General features: G+C 48.9%; 2 protein-coding genes across 7 annotated transcripts in view; one reads left to right on the top strand and one right to left on the bottom strand.

Annotated features, from left to right (window-relative positions):
- The window catches only part of CASKIN2 (CASK interacting protein 2), a 76,861-nt gene that overhangs the window by 43,132 nt on the left and 11,808 nt on the right, over positions 1-21,921 (bottom strand). Inside the window, exon 1 of one of the 6 annotated variants that reach the window (XM_023938620.2) lies at positions 8,979-9,103. The exons of the other annotated variants lie outside the window; for them this stretch is intronic. The gene's annotated coding sequence lies outside the window, so the exon portion shown is untranslated. Of the gene's footprint in view, positions 1-8,978; positions 9,104-21,921 lie in introns of those variants that run through there. 6 annotated transcript variants of the gene reach the window in all.
- LOC111937313 (melanin-concentrating hormone receptor 1-like) lies at positions 3,378-7,628 on the top strand. Its single transcript, XM_086856799.1, has 2 exons — positions 3,378-3,458; positions 6,487-7,628. The coding sequence occupies exons 1-2, from the start codon at positions 3,401-3,403 to the stop codon at positions 7,533-7,535; spliced, it is 1,107 nt and encodes a 368-aa protein (XP_086712925.1). The 5' UTR covers positions 3,378-3,400; the 3' UTR covers positions 7,536-7,628.

Below are 21,921 nucleotides of genomic sequence, written 5' to 3'. Positions count from 1 at the left end.
GTCTAACACATCCTGAGTGAGATCATCCCTATCCCTAAGGCCACTACAAGGACAAAACTTCACCCATTAGGCTATTTGATCAATATAATCACAGTCAAAGAGCTAAGCAATAAAAATCAGAGGTCCATTCTTTAAGTCTAGAGTGGTGAGTAAGGAGAGCAGTGAGTTCAAGGGGAGGATTTACAACTTGGCTCTTAGTGGAGGCTCCCCTCTCCAGAATGGAAATCAGAGCAACAGCCAGGTGCTAAATAAATATTTAGCAAATGAGAAAGTCTCCATTTAATGAGAAATTATTTGGTGAAACCAGCTAGGGAAATGGTTTCAGTAGCACAGTAACAGAAGCCGGCGCTGCTCTCTGCCCCACGGGATGCTGCGGTTCCACTTGCATTGCGTAAGTCAGGATCTCCAGCTGGGACAGGCACAGGAAATATAACTCATTACTGAAATGCAAGAGCCTTTCAGGGTTAAACTGCTTTTAGACCAGCCAGATTCATTCCCTGGTTGCAGAATTTGCCTAGCAGCAGCTTTGGATGATTACTATCTTTCTTCATAACAGCGACTTTGCAGACAGGATGGTCTAAGTGTAGTAGCGATGCCAAGTTTGAAGGAAGAAGTAATTTTTCTTTCTTTTATGTTCGAGGGCTGAGCTCCATTTCCTCACTTTTATCTACATCATTAGGCTATTGAGATGGCAGTTCCCTGCTTAAATGTTAATTACTATATCTCTCTTTTAAGAGGTGTTTTCAAGGGGTTAGTGCCTCAATCTTCCTTGTAATTACATGCAGTGGTTAGTACAACTCATCGGCTATATCCCAAGGTCTCCTGAGAGCTCATCCCTGCTGCAGTTTCCAGTGGATGAACACTCACAGAACCAGTCCTTCAGAGACCTGCTGTCTTCAAGTGTTCAGGCAGATAATGAGTCGATTACCGTGCCTGCTCCTGCTGCTGACGGCGAGCTCTGGGCACAGACAGGCTGCACATCACCAGTTGCTGCAGTTAATATTCCTCCCTTCTCCCTATCCCTTCAACTTGGCAAAACTCTGTACAACCAGTCCCTCCCTGGGGCAAGAACTTCCAGATTATTGACAGAGCATAAAAAGGGAAAAACAAACATTGTCAAAGCCTGAATATAAAAGCCCAGTAATAAAACAGTGACACAGAAATGGTGGTGAGGCAGATCCCAGATGCTAAACATGGCTTTGTCATGTCAGGGACAGAGCTGCTGTGGGTTTTCATGCCTCTTCTCAGCCTCTACAGCTGAGAAGAAGGAATTACAGCTTCCTCATGTGTGAGGCTTTTCTAAGTGAATAGCAATAGCTGAGATTGCAAAGTAAAAGCAAAGTGCTTGGAACAACTGCTATATTTAAATGTCAGATTATTCGAAAGCTATAAGATACCACATTCCTCTCCAGGGAAAGTGAGTAGGATCTTGTCAACGCAGGGAAAATGTTTGGAATAGCAACTGCCTACCAGTTTCCCATGCAAACACTCCTAATCCATACTTCAAGCCTGGATAAAACTAAATTATCTGAAGGCACTCTCTGCAGAGTACAGCACCCTGTTCACAGCACTCCAACACCCACACACAAACCACTGCTTGCTTTGCAGCAGTAACCCCATACAGATGAACACTAACATTCACCCAAGATGTGAAGGAAAGAGTTTTTAAAGAAAATATTAACTGAGAAACACCACATTTTCCCAAGCTGTATGTATTCAAAACTCAGATACCACAGATACTTGCCATGGAAAAAACTCACAGGCAAATCACTGACTGAGGCAACTCCAGGGACTCAACAAAAACCTTACAGCAGAGCAGTCCAATTGGCCTCAGCCTGTCTCTGATTTCTAAGAGCATCAATGCCAGGGCAAAATGTGCACCAGGTTTCTGTCTGCTGCTGGTCCACTAGAGGACAACCTAATAATGATGAACTCCTTTGGGTTACACAAAAATGGCCCATACTGAAAATGCCAAATCTGGCTGACAGCCCATGCTGGGATTGCTGCTCTGTGTGTGCAGGGCCTCCCTTCTATGGCACAGACTTATGAAGCTCCAAAAAACATCTCCTGCAGTTGCTGCCAGCCTTTGCAACTACAGAAAGAAAGGGACAGAAGTAAGTGAGATTGCCAGACAGACATATGTCGTTTTTATAAAGCAAACCAAATCCCCTGCACTGTGCTCTGCCACAGAGAAAACCCTGCCTGTTGCTGTCGGGTTTCTCACAGGTTTCTGACATGATATCATGTTTTTTTTTCAGTGCAGGAAGTGCTCCGAGGTACAGAACGATCTGTTTGCCTTGGTAACATGTGATTTATCAAACCCTAATGGAGGAATCCATCTCAAGAATAAACAGTGGCCAGGAGCACAACACAATCATCAGCTCAAAGCCACAGAAAAGCACAGGCTACTGCTCTGGCAAGGCAAAGAAAAAGAGTAAAACAGCTTCTCAAAACCCAAGGGAGTCCTTGCCTAGTATTTTTAAGGTAAATAGAAGACAAATATAATCTGAGCTAACAACAGAGCAAATTTCTGGAGCTAGGAAGCAAATGAGCTGTGGCAAGAAGCAGAACAGCAGAAAACAGCAGAGAATTAATTACAAGTGAAGTGTCTCAGGTTAGAATTGAAGTTAGAGGCGTTAGAGGACCAAAAAACCACCAGTTTTCAGTAGGTAATTTTCTTCCTTAACATCATTCAGCCCCACTGGGGCTGTGCCTCTGACTCGGGGATGAAAAGTGCATGTGTCCGTAATGAGAAAAATACACACCGAAGGCAGATCAGAGCTACTTAAAAGGCAAAAATCTGATACTCGTCCTGCCGCCGGGGAGGGCAGGCTGGCCGTGAGAGGGAGGGAGCAGATCCCAGCCATCCCCTCGGGGTGTGATGTGAGGGGCACTGCCCAGCCCCGTGTCTGCCCCGCTCCGCACCCGCCTTCCCTCCCACCGCCGGCCAGGGATGCTCGCCCCCGGCTGCCTGCCCGAGTCAGCTGCTCCTTGATGTCAGAACCTGCTCGGGGCTCGGCGGGGCTGGAGCGGAACCGAGCGCAACCGAGCCTCAGCCGCTGCTCGCCCGCTGTGGGAGGGCTCCTTCCTCCCGCATCCCGCCTGGAGCCAGCTCTCCCCATCCCACCCCATCCCATCCCATCCCACCCCATCCCATCCCATCCCATCCCACCCCATCCCACCCCATCCCACCCCATCCCAGCCCACCCCATCCCACCCCATCCCATCCCATCCCACCCCATCCCACCCCAGCCCACCCCTGCCCATCCCATCCCACCCCAGCCCATCCCAGCCCATCCCAGCCCAGTCTATCCCATCCCAGCCCATCCCACCCCAGCCCACCCGAGCCGCCGGGTGAACTTGCCCAACTTTCTCGTCCCCGGCCCCGGCACTCGCTGCCATGGCCCCCGGCAACTCTTCCCGCAACTTCTCGGCGCCGGAGGCTCAGAACGGCTCAGGTGAGCGGGGCTGGGAGGGCCGGGGCTCAGCGGAGCTGGGGGCGATGGGGGGCTGGGGCCGGGCCGCTTTCAGCACCCGCGGGCGGACAGCGCCGGGCGGGCGGGGCACGGGCTGAGCCCCCGCGGCTGCGGGACCCTCCCGGCACCGCCGCTGCCACCGCGGCTCCGAGCCAGCCGCTACCTGTTGGCTGCCAGGCTCCAAACTCCAGCAGCCCGCAGGTCCTGCCTGCCGGGAAGGGAGGAAGCAGCTCGGCTAGAAGGGGAAGGGAGCACAGAGAAGATGAGAGGGATGCAGAGATCCTCGCCGCTCTCCCGTTTTCTCCATCCCACCTTGTTTTAAAATCAATAGTTTAGGGTCAGGCAATGGTTCTGTTCTCAGTGGTTCAAGTTGGTGAAACTCTTCAGCAGAAAGTGGTTTATACATGGTCTTTGACTCTCTCTGTACCAGCACAGTCCTTTAGAAACGAAAAGTGTGCTTTAGGTACTTCTGAAATGCAGTGAAGATGAAGTCTCTTACATATCAGGGTACAGCTTAGAATGACAACCTTAGAGGGGAAAAAGAAATTAGCCCAGTCCTCATGCAGTTCACATAGTGCAGCCCCTTTGGTACTTCAAGAAAAACTACCAGGGCAGCCACAAAAAAGGACAAATCAATGCTTGAAGTAGCTGCTTAAATACAAAATATATTCACTTGGATATGCACAAAAGCAGCACTGAAAATTCAGATTCAATGATGTCTCAAGATGAAAGAGACTTTAGAGAGAACTTTTGAGTATTTGAGAGATGTGCTCTTCTGACTCCAGTCTATAAAACACACATGAACTACAGCTTCAGATTAGTGCAGCTAATAATTCTTGCAAGTCCTGCTTGTATGGACACCATCAGCAGGACAGATGCTACAGCATCTCTCACACAAAGCTTTTGGGTGTGCACACATCCTGCTTTGAGGCTGGCTGAGCTCACTCCAAATGTTACAGAATAACCTGATCACTGTATCAGTTATACAGAAGGAAAGGGACATTTTGTCCCGATTTCCAGCTAACCATGTGGCATTTATGTTTCACTCAATCCTTTCCCACCACACTCATAAGTTTGTGGTTAAAAAAAAGGAGATCAGAACTCATAAGAGCTATGTGCAGAGCAGCAGGACCAGAATCATCATCTTCCAGTTTCTAGTCCTCCATCTTCCAGCATTAAGGAGGCTTGAGATGTCTTTGGATGCTCAAGAGTGTCAGGTTTAAGAGGGTGCTGATGGCTGTAGGATATCTACTAAAAATCATATAACAGGGCATTTCCTTACATTAATGGGTCACCAGGAGGAACAGGGGCCACTTAAACCCCTACAAATGGTCTGGACAAGGCTTTTTTTTCTTATCAGCCAAGCCTGGCTTCCACCTTCAGGCCCCTGCTAATTCTCCTGTGCCTCACTGGCTGCTTTCTGACACCTGCAGAAAGGCTTCCCAATAAAATGGTGCAGGAACTGCTTGATTGGGTTCTGGCATTGGCCTTGAACTTGTTCATGCCTAAGCTGGCTGCTTCCTAATGCCAGAAGGACTGAGCCAGTGGCAGTTCATCAGGGCCCACTTCTAAGAGCACTGAAATATGGCACACACACATTTCCAGCCACAAGCCACCAGTGTAGCCCCAGTTATCTTGCCAATTCTGTCAAACTTCTCTGTCGCACCAAAGTAAATGTGGAGAAGTTTGTCCTCAAGAATTCCAGAGGTCAAAATCAGCCAATACCCCTTCAGCAAACAGACACCACTTTGGCAAAGACTACACCTCTAAGTATCTGTTATTCCACTTAATCTTGTTTTCAAGATTTCCCTAGGTTCTGTTGGAAGAGGCTTCCCCACTTCTGCTGCTATGGAGATGGAACAGTTCAGTGACTGAAAGCATTTCCAATTAACAGCACATTGAATCATCTGCAATTCAATGAAAGGCAGCCTAGGCTGAGGGGCTGTCACACACAGTCCCTGTAACAGACACATAAATAACTCACACAAAACCATTTCCTAGAAAAAAACCCACCAGGTCCCATAGGAGAGGAATAATGAGACAAAATGAGATTTGCCTCAGCTAAGAAGGGCTATTTTAGATTTCAGCACACGGGAACCCTGCAGAACAGAGAGCACCAGCACCACTGCCTTCAACCTCTGGTGCCCAAGCATTTGTGCCTTCAAAAAGTGATTTTCACCCAGGTGAGGGACAAGGCCAATGTGAATTTGATTATGTCTGGGGGTTCCACCCCAAAGAGAAACAGTCAAGCATTGGCATAGGTAAGCTAAGTGTTATCAGGCAAGAATCCACCTTGGAAATCCAGATCTCAAAGACAGCAGCTTTAAGCTGTTTTTCTTCTAGGACAATCCCTGTTGAAGGGCCCTTCTGAAACATACTCCCAATCCTTATCTGGCCACATACTTGGATTTCCTTGTAGGAAAGAAACTAGAGAAAGGGAAAGAGGCAGGGAAAGAAGACAGAAAGGAGAATGTTCTCTGGCCCAACCTTGATAAGAGAACAGGGACACAGCGAGGGTACAGTCCCAGATCTCACCATACAGGTATGTATGAGCTGTCTACCTGCATGGTCAATGAACTCTCTGTCTCATACCATACAATAGATAAACTACCCAACAGATCAACTGAAGCTTTCTGACAGCAGCTTGAGCATTGACTTTGTCCAGATTTTGGCACCCACAGAAAGGCTTTACTTCTCTAGTGGGTGAAGCACAAGCTGCCTCACCCATTCCCCTCAAAAACAGCTAAAAACACTTCACTCCATGGAATAAAAGTTACTCTCAACTCTGTTAGGTGCTGGTGAATGCAGAGACACACCAGCCAGAGGTTAGCACCTCAAAAAAGGGCTGGGGAATTGCAGAACAGGACAGAAGCACACCGGGAGTGCTGAGGAAAGCTGCTGAGGAATGCTAGGAAAGGTGTCTTCAATGGGGATGGGTCCATCTGCAGGACAGGGCAAGCACACTGAGCTGTGAAGGGGTTGCATTCACTGCTTTGGTTTGTTTTGGCAGTAGCAGAGAAGCCAGCACCACACACCAATGTGATCATGCCCAGTCTCTTCAGCATCATCTGCTTCCTGGGCATCACGGGGAACCTCATTGTGATCTACACGATCGTCAAGAAGAAGAAGCTGAAATGCAAACAGACCGTGCCCGATATTTTCATCTTCAACCTCTCCATTGTGGACCTCCTCTTCCTCTTGGGCATGCCCTTCCTCATCCACCAGCTCTTGGGTGACGGCTCGTGGTACTTTGGAGCTCCCCTGTGCACCATCATCACCGCCCTGGACACAAACAGCCAGATCACCAGCACCAACATCCTCACAGTGATGACACTGGACCGTTACCTGGCCACCGTCTACCCCCTCAAATCCACCTACGTTCGGACGCCGTGCGTTGCGGCTCTGGTCATCTGCCTTGTGTGGCTCCTGTCCTTCCTGACCATCATTCCCGTGTGGATGTACGCAGGCCTCATGCCCCTGGAGGATGGCACCGTGCGCTGCGCTCTCCTGCTCCCCAACCCAGAGACTGACATCTACTGGTTCACCCTCTACCAGTTCATGCTGGCCTTTGCTGTGCCCTTGGTCATCATCTGCGTGGTTTATTTTAAGATCCTGCAGCACATGGCCACCACCGTGGTCCCGCTGCCCCAGAGGAGTCTCCGGGTGCGTACGAAGAAGGTCACCCGAATGGCAGTAGCCATCTGTTCTGCCTTCTTTATTTGCTGGGCTCCCTTCTACATCCTCCAGCTGGTTCACCTGGGCATCGACACCCCATCCATGGCCTTCTTTTACGCCTACAACTTTGCCATTAGCTTGGGCTACGCCAACAGCTGCCTCAACCCCTTCCTCTACATTGCCCTCAGCGAGACCTTCAAGCGCCAGTTCCTGGTGGCCATTCGCCCTGCCAAAGAGCCCTCTCACAACAGCAGCTCTGCCAACAACAACAGCATGACAGAGGCCAGTGTGTGCCTGAAGCTGGCGCCAGAATCCACCCAGCAGACTCAGTTTCTGGAGGACTTTCCCCCACGCTCGCTGCCGGTGACTGTGGCTGTTCACTAGGGCACTCCGAAGGGAGGGCACAGAAAGCCTCTGGATCTGGGAGTTGACAGAGGAGCAGCAACTTCAGGCAGGTCTTGGAGAAGCCTGTGGACTACAAACCTCCACCTCCAGAATGCAGGTGCCTCTCCTTTCCATTACTCTGATCCTGCACTGCTCCCAGCCTATGAGATGCAGTGTGCTGCCACTTCTCATCCTGCACAGGAGGACTCTGCCACCACTGGGCCCCAAAGAGGATGAATGGACAGAAGAAGGATTTCCAGAGGGAATATTCACCCTACAAGAGTAAAACCCCTATCAACACTGCCCAATGATGCCTCACCTCTTGGCCCGCCCAGGGCTCCTAAGCAGCTTGTCAACATAGAGCTTCTTCATTCAAAACTTGAACCTTTGAACCACAATGTCATATGTTTATTATTTTTATAAGTAATCTGCAGACTTTGCTGGCTGTGCTGATATCCTAGAAGCACTCAGCAGAGAGATCTTGGGGACAGAAGTCTCACCCAGCTCTGTTGCTTGGCTTTTCAGTCCAGCCCCATCTGCCTCCAGTGGGCTATATTTTCTGGCAACCAAAACATTTCAAGAACTGGCTCATTTTGATGCTAATCCCAAATATTTCAAGCAAAATCAGATGCATAATAATCACACTGCTTCAAGGGATTGCAAAGAATTCTCAAAACTACTGCTGCTAACACCAGCTTTGTGGCTTTTCATGCCAATGAGCAGATTTTCACAGTGCTAGTTCTTCATGCTGCTCTTGTGCCTCACAGTCTACGTGGCCATTGGGGAGCCCCCAGCAGAGGGTTTTAAACAGGACTAAAAATCACAATGTGCAGAGATCTGTGGAGCGAGAAGCTGTGAAAAAGCAGCTCAGGGGAAGCAGAGTTGCTTATGCAGCTTCCTCAAAAATAACAAATGCTTTACACAAAGTTAAAAGAGGGAAAATTAAATGTCTGTGTGTTGTATATGCGGCTTTAACAGTCGGAGGTTAGGAAGTAACTCTGCTCATTATGAAGTAGAGAAAAGACAGCAGAGATCAGCTCAAAGCAGGGATTACACCAACAGCCTGTGCTGGGCTCCACAGGGACCACGCAGGCATTGTTCAACACTTTGTCAGACATGGAGGGACTGGTTACTGTAGATGGATTTAATTTAAAGAATTAAAAACATCAAACAGTCCAAAGGAATTTGTTATATCACACTTATATTATTAGTGATTAACTTATTAGTTATATCACACTGCCAGCCACCCACAACATGCCCAGAACAGAATTTCAACCTTACTCGCCTCCAGAATAAAACTGTGTCACCTGCACAGGGTGTCCTAAGCCACACACACACACACACAGGTGCACCTAATGCACCCACATCACACTTGGAAGCGCATTTAAGTACAGCCAATGCTTCAGCTTACACCTTGTAGAGAGCACACAACCATTCACTCACCTCCAGCGATCAAAGCAGTCAGGTGTGCAACACCAGCACCTTTGACACCATCAGATGCAGCACGTTGCTTTCTGAGTCACTGAACAAACCTCAGGACGGGGTCTTTCTGTATTTTCTTCCAGGCTCTGTCAAAACCAGCATATCCAGACTGACTGAGAATATCTTGGAGATTTTTCGCCTGTGTTTCCCCAGCCAACAACGCCAGACACCTGCAGAACTTTCAAGCTTTATGGCTCAAAAGTCTTTGCTCCATTTTAACTGCCAGGAATGCTCACCTGCTGTTTTTCACGGAGCTGCTTTGCTCTTTGGTCAGTACTTGCCCTGCAGGGCTTGGATGGAGCGAAGGTCGAGGAGGATGTGTGGTGTGCCAGCCAGACTTGCCCTCGGGACAAGGGAAACTATTGTGTTACCTTTCTCCCATGAGGCAGGGATGGGAATAACCGGCACACTGTTCTGGGAAAGGAGGTGGTAATGACTGGGTGGGTGTTTTCCTCCAGTGCCAGCCATAAGGAAAATATGAGAAGTGAAAACAGACTGAGTTATCAGGGCTCTCTGGAGGGCAGTACATTGAAGATATTATCTTGCTTACACAGTAAAGGTGTTTATGGTTGAAGGAGTCTGTTCCCATCTGAAGTGAGTTGAACTGACCAGTGTGGCCAAGCCATGTGCTCAAAACTACAGAGGCAAGTGGGCTATCCAGGCAGGGAGGCCACCCCAGCACCAACTGGTGCAGCACTCAAAAGGGGTTTTGTGGGGCAGACCTTTCCCAGATCTCATCACACTGAAGTCAACACACCAGTCCAACACTGACCACAACATGGGCACACTCCCAGCTTCAAGTCCCATAGATCTCATCTGTGTGAGGTGGAAAGCCATGCTGGAGAGGCTGGTCCCAACACCAGGGACAAGGCTTCCATTTAGACAGTGTCCCAGGAGAAGCATGTATCCCTTCCCACCACCCTGCAAAGGCTCATGGTTTCCATTCCCTCATGGTTCTCCTGCCTGTCCTGAAGGGATTTCCTAGTCCAAATGTTTAAATTCTGGCTGTGGGGTCCTTCCCTTTCCACGTACATCCATAGAAGTGTGACAAATACTCCTTGGGAAGACAAGGATGTGGACACCTGTGTATGTATTGAAAGACTGGGAAGAGAGGCACAGACAGGAAGCAAACTAGCAAGGAACACAGGCAGCATATAATTTTTGTCAGCCTCCCAAAATCACCCCAAAGCCCAGGGTGAGATGAACAGAAGCCTGTCTTTAGGAGCAAACCAATTGATCAAATGCCTCCAGAAGTGTCACCCTACCTGGATGATAAGGCAAGGCCTTCCAGGAGCTAAACAGTCTCTGTGCACCTTGGTGTGACCTCCTCCAAACATTCTATCCCCTTTTCCAACTTTTTCAGAGCTGGCTTTATTCAGTCAGAGAGTTCCATTGACATTCTGGTTTGTGTTCAGCTTTACCTCTTTGTCTCTCTGCTCTTTGTATTTATTATGTGATCTCCTGTCTCAGTGCCTTGGTTACCAAGGGCAGAGCCTGAATAAAGGGAATTGCAAAGTAGGGAAGGGCACAGCTACTGGTGCAGGGATGGGGAGCCCGGAGTGCTGCGAGGGCTGCCCGAGAGGCGCCGTGAGAAGGGCGCGGAGATAAGGCAGCTCATTTCCCAGCAGTCCTGCTTCCCATACACAGCCCATTTTCTATCTTGAGAGAAATCAAAGGGAAATCCAGCTGAAAAACCAGGGCAAAAACACCCCCAAAGCCAAAGGGTGACAGAAAAACTATTCAATCTGGTTTTTCAGATCAACAGCCTACTACGCTCGAGGAGACAAATTTCCTCTGCTCATTTTGCCAGCACTTATCCCATGTGTTTGTGAGCTGCCTTGTCAGACAGCAGGGCGACAGATGGGTTCACTCTCCAGCCCCTCCTCTTCCCCTCATTGTCCTCAGAGGTGCAAGAGAAGCCACATGTCACAGCTCTGCTCTTGATAAACTCCCACAAAAGGGCAGATGGTCCAGTTACTTTTACTCCTACTTTCCCTCCTAGTGACAAAGCCACCCTTGGCTGGTCGTGGCAGGATTCAGTCCCCAGCTCACCCTTCTCAGTTACCTCTGTTCCACTCTCCACCTCCGTGTCCCCACAGGAAGCAAAACAAACCCCTGCCTTCCCCCAGTCACAGCTCTGCCAAGCCATCCCTGGAGCTGAGGTCCCTGGAGCCCAGCTGGTGACATCCTTCCCTGGACACCCTTCTTCACCTGAAGTCTCTGCACAGCTAAACCTGCCCAGGAGAAAACCTCAGCTGTGATGGAGTACAGGGATGAAGGCTGCAGGGTGGGGAGGAGGGAAAGGTGGGGTGACTCACTGGCCCCTGGGATGCAGCCAGAACCTGACTAATCCTGTTTCCTCAGCCCTCCTGGGCTGCTAATTGAACACATTTCATTCAGCAGACTCACCGGTGGGAGAGGAGCCACGTGGCAGGTACAGATACGTTCCCAGCCCACTCGCTTCTCCTAAATCCTCCTGCCAGATGCAGGGACCACACAGCAATGCCCTTCCCTGCTCACCCCCCGTTAGCAAAGCAGCACAGCCAAACCCCTGCAGCCCTTCTGCTGGCTCCATCCCTGCTGTGGGGCTGAGGAGCGGCAGCAGAAAGGAAACACAACCACAAGGAGCGAATTAAAGGGGGAAGGATGTCTCATCTACAGCCCCCATCTCTCGGTGAAGGGCTCCTCCAGCACATGAGAGCCCTCCAGTCTCCAGAGTCTGCAATTACAGGGCAGCATTTGAACAGGGAACTCGCTGCACCACTTGGGGGATAAACTTTGCTAGGAGATGTAGACCACAACTGCAGAAGGGCATGGGAGAGGACAGCAGCCTTTCTGAGAGCCTTTGTCCCTATCCATATCCCCTTTGGGAAACAGATCCTGTGATCCTATAGGACACAATAATCATTCCTCTCACATCTTTCTAGGGGCTGCCTTGGCTATGGAAAGCACCACTCCTGCTGTCCCAGTCTGGCTCAGGGAGAGCAGCAGCTCTGGTTCCTCCCAAAGGCTGGAGCTGGGCTTCACCAACTGCAAAATCACCCTTGAGAAGCGGCTTCAGCGTGAGACGTGGCAGTGCACAGAGCAGTGCTTCCAGGGGCACTTCAGGAGTGCTGAGGATAAACATATCAGAAAAGCCATCTCAGGGTGTCATCTCAGTACCTCTCACCATCTCTAAACACTGCTGGAGTCAGCTCCGTGCTCCCTGGGGTCAGCCTTTGCAGGAAGCCCTCCCTCCCCTCCTCTGCTCCTCCAAAGCCAAGTCACTGCATCAGCCTCACCCTGCCCACACAGCAGCTGAACAGCACAAGCACCACTGAAGGCTCAGGGCCGTGTCCTGCAGGTCCACACAGGGTCAGTCCTTCAGAAATGAGAGCCAGGCTCTGCCCATCACACCAGGGGTGAGCTGACAGCACAGCAGTGAGGGGGTTTTAGCACATCAGGGAGCAGATGCTACCCCAGGTACCAACAGCATCATCATCCACCACTGCATTGCAATAGGATCTGCAGGGTCTGGATCCACAGAAATGCATTTGGGGCAATGATTTTTCCAAGCTTCAGTTAAACCAAAACTGGAGCATCTCTGTTTAAGATTTAAACCTTATTTCTTCCACACAAAACTGAGTTAACAGATGAGTCAGCCCTTCCCTCCAACCCATGCTCTCGTGTCCCCTGCAGGTTTCCACTCACAGAATAGGCAGCTTGAGAGTCAGTGACATCATTTTAATTATTCTGGTGTTTAGTTACTATTCAGTTGCCTTGGCTAAGCCTAGAGGAGCTCTTACAATTATCTTCCTACACATGCTGCTGTAAGCACAGCAGCTTGCAAACACCAGGCTGCCGTTCCCTGCTCCCTCAGACACTTCAGGGGAGAGAGCAGAGCTCTCCTGGGGCAGCCACTGCAAGGAAGACTCCTGCCTCATCCAGGAGCACGACATCTCACACCCACATCCTACTCCAGGCTCCAATCTATCCTGCTTCTCCCATGGGGCAAGAACAGAGAAAGCCAAATTCTAACATTTTCATACACATTTTGGCACAGAGGACTCAACAGAGATAAACAGAGGGATGAGAACAGTGGGTGAAGTTATCACTGATGAGAGTTTCTAAAAGTTTATTGCCTTCCTCCCTTAGGAACTTTGCTCTTGGAGGTGCACCTGCTCCAGCAGCCAGGTCCCTCCCACCATGAAACTGAAACAGATTGTGAAAGGAGCAGACTGTTCCCATCAGGGCTCCCTGTCCTCCTTCCTCTCCCCTCATGAAATAAGAAATAAATTTCTACTTGCACAAAACATTTTTGGGACTTAACTCCCTCCCACTTTTGTTTTTCTTAAAGGTCAACTCATCACAACCACCTAGATCCCAGCTAGGATTTCAGCTTAGACCTTCAAGTGTTCTGGACTTGTATATTTGTCATGTTATCAACCCAGAAACTATTTGAGAAGAAAAAGAAAAGAGTAAAACGTCACCTCTCAGAGTGAGAACAAGTCCTTTGCTTTCATTCAGATCCAGATATTTTTCCTCAGCCAACTGCTGCCGCTGAAGAAAGCACATGAACATTTACTCCCCGGCTGTGCCAGCCACAGCCCCCAGTCAGTTCTGGGGGGCTCAGGTCTAAGAACAAACACTGGCAGCTCAGTAAGAAGGGGCTCATTTGCTGTAATTAATATTCAGCCTTTCTGCAGCATGGGAAACATCAATTGTTCTGTGAGAAATAAATCATGTGTCTTTCTTGGGAGGATTTTAATGAAACACCCCCCCCCCCCCCCCTTTTCTCCTGACACTCTCAGGCTCAGGGTAAAAGGAAAAACAACATTCCAGCATCTCCCTATCAACCCTGAATCCTGTAGTGGCCCAATCAGGCTAATTAAGATGTCTCCTGTGTGCTGAGGGAGGCTTTACCCAGCAAACCCAGCCCCACTGTTCATTATATTTCCACAGCACAGCTAATTACTCCTGGCTTTAGCGGGAGGAGGAGCAGACCAGCTTTGTGTGCAGTTGAAAAAGGGCTGTGCTGAGTACAGGTTCTGCCTTCCCCTTTGGTCCTGCCAGCTCTCCTGATGCTCTGAAGGCTGTGGGATGGAAGCAGAGGCTGAGCTGGGTAGTTACCTTTCAGAAAAAGAATATCATAAAGACCTAAACACGCTGGAGACCCCTTTATTTTATCTCCAAACTCACCCTCACACCTACAACAACAGCTAACCAGGGAACCTGCCTTGAACATGCTCTGGGACCAAACCACCCCTCCCAAGGGTGTGGGTACCTGTTCCAAAATGGGATGGCAGCACTGCCCTGTCCACAGCAGCACAAGGAAATGGGCCAGGGCCACATGCAGCCTCAGACCCCTCTGACTCCTTGGACACAGGGGGAAATCCAGAGCCTCCTCTCACTCACCACTTCTTCCTCTGAAATTTATGACATGGGATTAGAGAAAAGCCAAGCAAAACAAGGTCTGAGTCATGCCAAAAGCTCCTTCTGGCTGCCTAAGAATGGAGCCTGACATCTCAGGGCTCTGATTTCACCACCAAAATGAGCTGCTGAGAAGGAAAGCTGACATGTTGCTGTCCTCTAGTTCCTGAGTCTAAAAGGTTCAGATGTTTTACAAGTATTTATGACCCAAACCTCAGATGAGGGCTGAAGACAGAAGAATAATGAGGGCCATTTTATCCTTGGAAAGTGTAGGCTGCTGTCTCAGATAAAATCTACAGTACTGCTGAGAAAAGCAACTTCTTATCTTGACTCTCCTTTAGCAGAGGAAACCAAGAGAGAGCAGTGGGTGGCTCAAGAAAAGACAAAGCCACCAGTGACAAACCAAAGTTGCTGAGGAGTTGCACACCAGGGACCAGGCAGAGCAGTTGAGCCCTGACACATTAAAGACAGCACATAACCTCCATCCCTTTAATCCCCCCAAATCACCTCATGGTCCTAATTCTTTAAAATATGCTTATTTCAAACATTGCAAAGATTTCAGATACATCCCATGGACTGGGAGAGATGGCCCAGCAGTGACTGTTGCTGTAGGTGAGTACAAAACAGGGTGACACACAGCTGATGTACAGAACTGCTCACAGAAAACAGATTCCAATGAGGAGCTGGGATACCTCAATCTGCCAGCTGTGCTCTGCCTTCTTTAAAGAGGAGTGGGATAACTTCTGAGGATATCAAGTTTTAAGCAAATTCCATAGTTCCTTTAGTCTGCTCCTTCCTCCCATCTTGATGATGAGCTAGAAAAGGGCTGTGTTACTCACACTGGGCTTGACTTGTAAATCCTGCACAGGAGGAATTTGGGATAGCACTGACAGCAGTGAGGGGACTAGAGCTGGAACCTGGCTATGTCATCTGGAAAAAGCTGGACAGTTTAAACATACAGACAAATAACAGGGAGAGAGATCTTTAAACAAGATCCATGACCAAGAGTGATGATACAGGTAGTGGGAAGAAAAACAGATCTAAGGACTTGGCAGAGATCAGTCTGGATCTCACAGTCCCCTGTTTGTGCCACCAGGGGAGTGGAAATAGTCAAGAGAAGTGAGCAGCACCCCTGGGAGGATTGTTCTCAGCTCCAGAAGGAGCAATGGGGACTGGACACTCAGAGAACAAGAAAATTTCAGCACTGAGAGGAGAGTAGCCAAAGGGAAACAATCTTCTTGTTCTTTATGAAAGAAGATTTTGTTGGGTTTCTTACTTTTAAGTATACCACCTCCAGAAATTAGCTCCTGCTACTTTTTCCTAGGGAAGAAAATTTTAAAAACCTCATAGTCAATTCCAAGCCCTTCAAGAACACTCTGAGAATAGAATTATTGAGCTGTTTAAAACCACAGGCAAGTTTTACAAAAATCTATTGCACTCTGATTGCCTTGATTGGCTCTGTCAGGACAGTTGATTTTGGCTGTTTATAATTCTTCAGTGCAGTTGGCACTGGGGTTTCAGCATCTGTCCAGGCTCTGCCCCCCAGGCATTCCCTGCCCTTACTGCTGCCAAAATACCCCACACAGCAAAGTAAACCCAACAAAGCACAAAGTGTCAGCAAGGGGATGCTGGCAACAAAACCATCTAGCATAGGAGTGGAGCATCCTTCCTGAGCCTGTAAGAGTTTCTGGTCTGCACATTTTCATTCCCTCCCTGACAGACAAAAACGCTTAAACTGGTCATAGTGAAGCTGGTGCTTAGAGCATCTCTGCTGAGATACTGCAGAAATTGAGTGCTTGAACTGAATGAACACTTCATTCTCTGTCCTGGACTTAGGAAAGGTCCCTGCCCTTATGCACATCTACCTAAAAGCAGCTGCCAGCCTTTTTTGGGCTGAACCTGGAAGGGACATCTGCATCCCCTGAGGACTGGCACACACCTGACTGTGCCTCCAGCTTCCCACGGGTTTATTTCTAAAACCACCTTTCAGGGTCAAGCAGGGACATTATTTCAGCAAAGCTTCCTTTTCTTCTGGGGATTTATTATTGATGTTTCTATGGTTCCCATCTTCAGCTCAGGCCTCAAAAGTAAGCAGCACTGCAGTGTGCAAATTGAGGGAATTTTCCAATTGCAAACCCATAGCTTAAAAGGACTCTGGCTCTATATATAAAAACATACCTTGTTTTTATTTATTATATTTGTGTGGAGGGACAAGTTCTCATTGTGCTATACAGTCCTCAAACCATCAGCACTTAAAACACACCAGTCAATAAACTTTTTTTTTAATTTAAAAGTTGAATGAATTTCTGCTTGACAAATGACTTGTACAGCTTTTTTCCCCTATTGCAACATTCGTTTTTAAAAAAAATCAACTCCCACATTTGATTTCCTGTGAAGTCAAAAACAGATTTCAGCCTATTCTGGTGTACAGTAACAGATCCAGAATGGAGCAAACCTTTTGAATGGATTTACCTGCAGCTGTGCTCACACCTTTATTTACTTCCTCTAAAATTCTGGATTTATTTACTTTGCTTGGATAAGCTGAAGCCTGGGCTTATTCTTCTAGGTGTGGACATAAGAACTGTCCCTGATGTTCATGCACAGTTGGGTCAATATAAGAGAAGGATTAAATATGATGTTTTATTATGAGCACAACTGTGCACACACAGGCCCATCACACGCCGGCATGGAGTATTTAGCAAACCTGAAATATATGTGAAACTGCTCTAAATGCAGTGATTATTCAGATAGTCACAGAGAGAACATCCACACAGGGGAGGCAGCTCTGAATAGCTACAGCACAATTACAACCCTCCCATTACTCTGGATAATTTCCTAGCAGACACGCCAGACTCCCCCAGCACACAACACAGCCTTAGAGCCAGAGATCCATAAGCCAATTTACATGGAAAATTAGGAGGTGTCAAAAGAGGCAGAACTAGACAGGTCTCAAGGATATTAATTCCTGCTGCCTTAGCCTTGAGCTTTCAACATATCATTAACTTGAGATCGTTGATGTTATGCTGTCGTCGATGCTGTGACAAGGGGGAATACTTCACTCATGCTGTGCTTGGTGAACATAAAACCAGCTCCAGGACCAGCCTGCATGTGCAGGTCAAAGCACTCCCAGCCCAGGCACTGTGAGACCCTCGGTCCCACAGGGAACAGTGATCAATCCCAGCTCCCAGAGTCTCACCCCAGCACCACAGACCCCAGTGCAGCAAAGAGAGATGACAAACAGCACCAAGATACTTCCACAAAGAGCTGTTCATTTCAAAGCTTAGCCAGCATCACTCTCTTCCTATTTTTCCTTCCTCTCAGGCTCCCTGAGCAAGGCTGTAGGCACCCAGGGCCAGGATGACTTTGCTCTGGAGCACACCTCCCTCCCAGCATGTCAATCAGTTTGATGCAGAGTGGTGTAGAGCACACCCAGCACCACCCCAGTCTACTTCACTGTCTTTGAAATTATGATACATCTGCAAGCAATTTGCTCTGGGACAATGAAGTGCCAATTAATTTGCAGCTGGCTGCAGTTACATCAATAACAAAGTGGGCAAGGGATGCAAACTGGTAGTGCCTGCACAGAGCATATTAACCATCCTTTGAGGCTGAGCAGCAAGCAGCAATGGCTACACCAGTGAGTCATTACAGGAGAGAATAGAGCCCCCTTTGGATGCTGTTATCAATTTTTAGCTCTTCCCAGAAGCTGAGGCTTCACACAAAGCTAGGGCAGCAAAGGGCCATTTCTGCTGGATTTAACAAACACAGCTGTGAGGTGCTGGGGTTTGGTCACACTGCATCCCACACCTCCAGCCCACAGCTGAAGTGTTCCAGCTTGGCTCTGGATCCCCTGCCAGTGACACCCTCTGTGCTCCCACACAGTGAGCCAGGGCTCTTCTTCCCTGACTGGGAGGCTCAGCCTCACAAGAAGGGCTGTGCAAGCTCACCTCAGTGCCAAGGGCTCCCACCCTGCCCAAGAAGCAGCCTCTGCACATTTGCTGCTTTTAATACAGACACCTGGGGTTTGTTTTCTCCCTCTTCTCCTTTTCCCAAACAGCAAAGGCTGGGAGCCCAGAGGATCATTGTATCTTACTGGTGTCAGACACATCAATTCCCATCCTGGATCCCCCGTTCTGGCCTTTTGGGCACAATTACAGTATCAATACATGACTTGTTCCAGTTAATGCTTGCAGTGCTGCAGACCCTGAGGACTCAGGAACATCAGCCTTGACACCAATAACACAGGCAGCATCCTTCCTCCTGCACAGCTCTCCCCCACAGTGTGGGAAATCAGCCTTTCAGGGGCTGCAAGGATGCCAGCAGGTTCCCAGCTCTCCAGATCCCTGGAGAGTGTCTGTGGGGTCCCTTCCACACACTCACCACCCCACAACCACCAGTGATTTTGGGCTCTTTTTCTTGACTCTTGGTGCTGGTGTGATGGGATTTTAACCCTCTGAAAACTCGACTCTGCCACAGCAGGTTCAGCATCGCTGGGGTATGTGCTGGGCATGACAAACATCTCCCCAGGACTGATCTAATTTCCTCCACCTCGAGAGGGAAGCTGCCTCTGAAGAACAAGGCAGCAACAGCTAAAAATCCAACCAGACAGCTAGAGCAGGACTAGGACCTCATGGCCACGCACGCTGCTGGAGGCAGTGCTGCTTGAGTGCCTTCACACTGAATTCACACCCACCTTGTTAATAAGACCTTTAGAGACAGGCCATGAAATTGCATTAAATTAAATACCGAGACAGACTACCACAGCAGAGGCTTTTCCTCCCAGGAGCCTGAATGCATTTTAACTCAAAATTAAGAGGACAGGTGAGGGGAAATGTTGTATTTTCCCATTAGCATTTCTCTACTTCTCAGAAGAAACAGCAAGCAACAGCTCCAGAAATTAATTTCTCTTGTGAGTTAAAGTGGGGAAGGAAAAGCAGCCTGGCAGTGCTGCTGCAGACAAGTGCAGGAGGGAGAAGGCCTCAGCAGCTACTTCAGCCTTCCAGCTGAAATAAAAACCCTGCTCAGCCATAGCTCCTCATCCAATTTTAACCTTGCAAGAAGGCAACAAGCTCTGATCTCTCTGTAGACACCCCAAGCCCCAGCCTGACAAACCAGCTGTCCCTGCAGCAAGGCACTTCATCCTCCCAAATCTCTACTTCAACCTGTAACTTTTTTCAAGAGACTTAAATTCACTTAAAGGCACAATTAAAGCTCAACCTTTCATGTTCTTTATCCTTAAAGAGCTGCAAAACTGGAAAGTCCTTCACAGCTGAGCAGGACCAGGTCATCCTGCTTTAAAGATTGGGCAGCAGAGCTGCATTTGTGTAGTGGTTAAAGCTAAATATTAATTAGCACATGCTGAACCCAGCCCAGGCCAGCCCCTAGTTTGCTGAGCAGCCACACAAGGAGGATACTGGATATCTTTCAGCAGCACCTGCTGAGATCTCTGTGGAAGGATGCCCACATGATTTAAAATTTAAAGTTCAATTCAGCCCTCTCCCCAGGCTCCAAATGGGGGAAAACACTTCCCTGCAGCCAGGAGCCTCATGACTCAGGTGTGTGTGTCACCAGCCACCCCCTGGCACCAAGCCTTGCACATGAACCTGTATCGAGGCACTCTGGCAGCCCACAGCTCCTCCATTCACGTCTGGCTCATAGGGACACGGGTATTTTTAGTGCAGCCAGGGGTTTCTAAACCAGAAATGGCACTTTGCCCCTGGTTTGCTGGCTGTGGTTGCAGAGCAGGGGCTGTTGCCTCAAGCAGTGATGAGGAGCAGGAGCAAGATGCAGAGTCCAAAGGGATGAATCAGGCAGAGCAGTGAGGCTTGGAGGAGCTTTAGCCTCCAGCTGGCAGAGCAATGCACAATTTTGGGGATGCCTTTTGCTGCTGAGGCCAGCCCAGGCCTGTGGCTGCATCCTCCAGAAGGGACCCTGCTCTGGGTGCTCACAACAGCTCCCTCATTCAGATCGAGCTGGAGAGGCTCACTTCTGCCTACGGAGAACTCAAGTGGCAAAAAGCAAACCCAGGAAGTTTTGGGTAAGGAAGAAGCCAGCAGTGTTTTCCCAGCAGCTGTGCAGGCAGGCAGTGGCTCATGACCCCTCTGGGGGTCACAGTGGCTGTGTCACCATGGAGTGGTGACTCTCCAGCACATCACTGACAGCAATGTGGGACAGGGGTCTGGAGGTCTTCCCTCTCTGGCACTGTGCTAGACAAACTGTTCCCAGACTGGCAGGCAAAAGCATCCAGTTTTCCAACTGGAGGATGAAGGCAGTGAAGGACTGCCAGCACTGAGTAACAGGATCCCTTATCCTGTTAAGCAAGCTACATCCTAGGGAAGTAACAGCACTATTTCACTTGGACAGGATGAAGGTAAAATGGGCTCATCCAAAGCAAAGGCTCCTGAGCTCACTTTGCAAGATTTAATTCATTATATTATCCTCCAGAAACTGATACTAACTAAACCCTGTCAGTCACACAGTAAACAATTCCAGCTTTGTAGGTCGATCAAGAGCAGTTTTGTGAGCAGATGACATGTGAGATGGAGTATGTTTTAGTTATTTTCGCTAAGTGCAAGATATCATTTGGCCAAAAGCATTTTTATTTCAAAAGGCAGATAAGCAGTTTTCAGAGTTCATTACTCTCACAATCTTTTCTTTCAGGAAATGTAGCCTATTCAAGATGGAAAAGAAATTCCGTGTGTGAGACAGGGAGAAGCTATTCAAGGATCTGCTCATTTTAAACTGAGGTACTTCAGAATGCAGCAACCACTTCCAGAGCTCCTCAATATCTCTGGAAATTGGGAAACATTTTAAGGATACTTAATGGTCTGCAGGAGCTGAATAAGGTGTTCACATCCAACCTGGGAGGACTTATTCCATTCCACTTCCACAACAGAATCATTCCACTTTCTCCAAGGAAAGAAAAATCAGCCTCCACTCACACACAGGCAACAAAGCAAGTTCCCCAAACCTTGTCCCGCCACGCCAGGAGCCTGACTCAGTTCCCTGTCCCCAGGGAGCCATATCCTCACCACAGAGCAGGAGCTTCGGACTCACAGTCATCCTTACTCAGGTCACAGCAGCTCACCTGGCTCAGGAAAACCCTGTTCAGCCATGGACACACACTGGGAGCCAGCCCAGCTGTGATGGGAGGCTGGGCAGGCTGAGCTCCAGTGTCTCTTATTTGGAATTAAATCTGCTCTTCCAGCAAAGTTACAGGCAGAGCTTGTGATTTCCATAAGGACAAGTCTAAGAGAAGGGATAAGAGGGAATGAGGCAGCAGACAGAGAGATGCCACTGCCATCTTCTCCTCACAGGGATCCAATAAGCCTCTCCCATGCCTCTAGGAGGGAAGCAGCTTCTTGGGTTTGGATCCTGGTCCCTCCAGAACTGTCAGGGCTCCCACACAGTCAGGAAAAGGGTCATCGTCCTGGAAGGAAAATTTGCAATCACACGGACACAGAGCCCAGCACCTCCCCTGAGCACAGGCTGGAAC

The sequence above is a fragment of the Cyanistes caeruleus genome, chromosome 19 (assembly GCF_971803275.1).
Source record: "Cyanistes caeruleus chromosome 19, bCyaCae1.hap1.1, whole genome shotgun sequence".
Classification (NCBI taxonomy): Eukaryota; Metazoa; Chordata; class Aves; order Passeriformes; family Paridae; genus Cyanistes; species Cyanistes caeruleus.
Note: the sequence above shows the minus strand (reverse complement) of the source record. Positions and strands in the feature narration are given on the sequence as shown.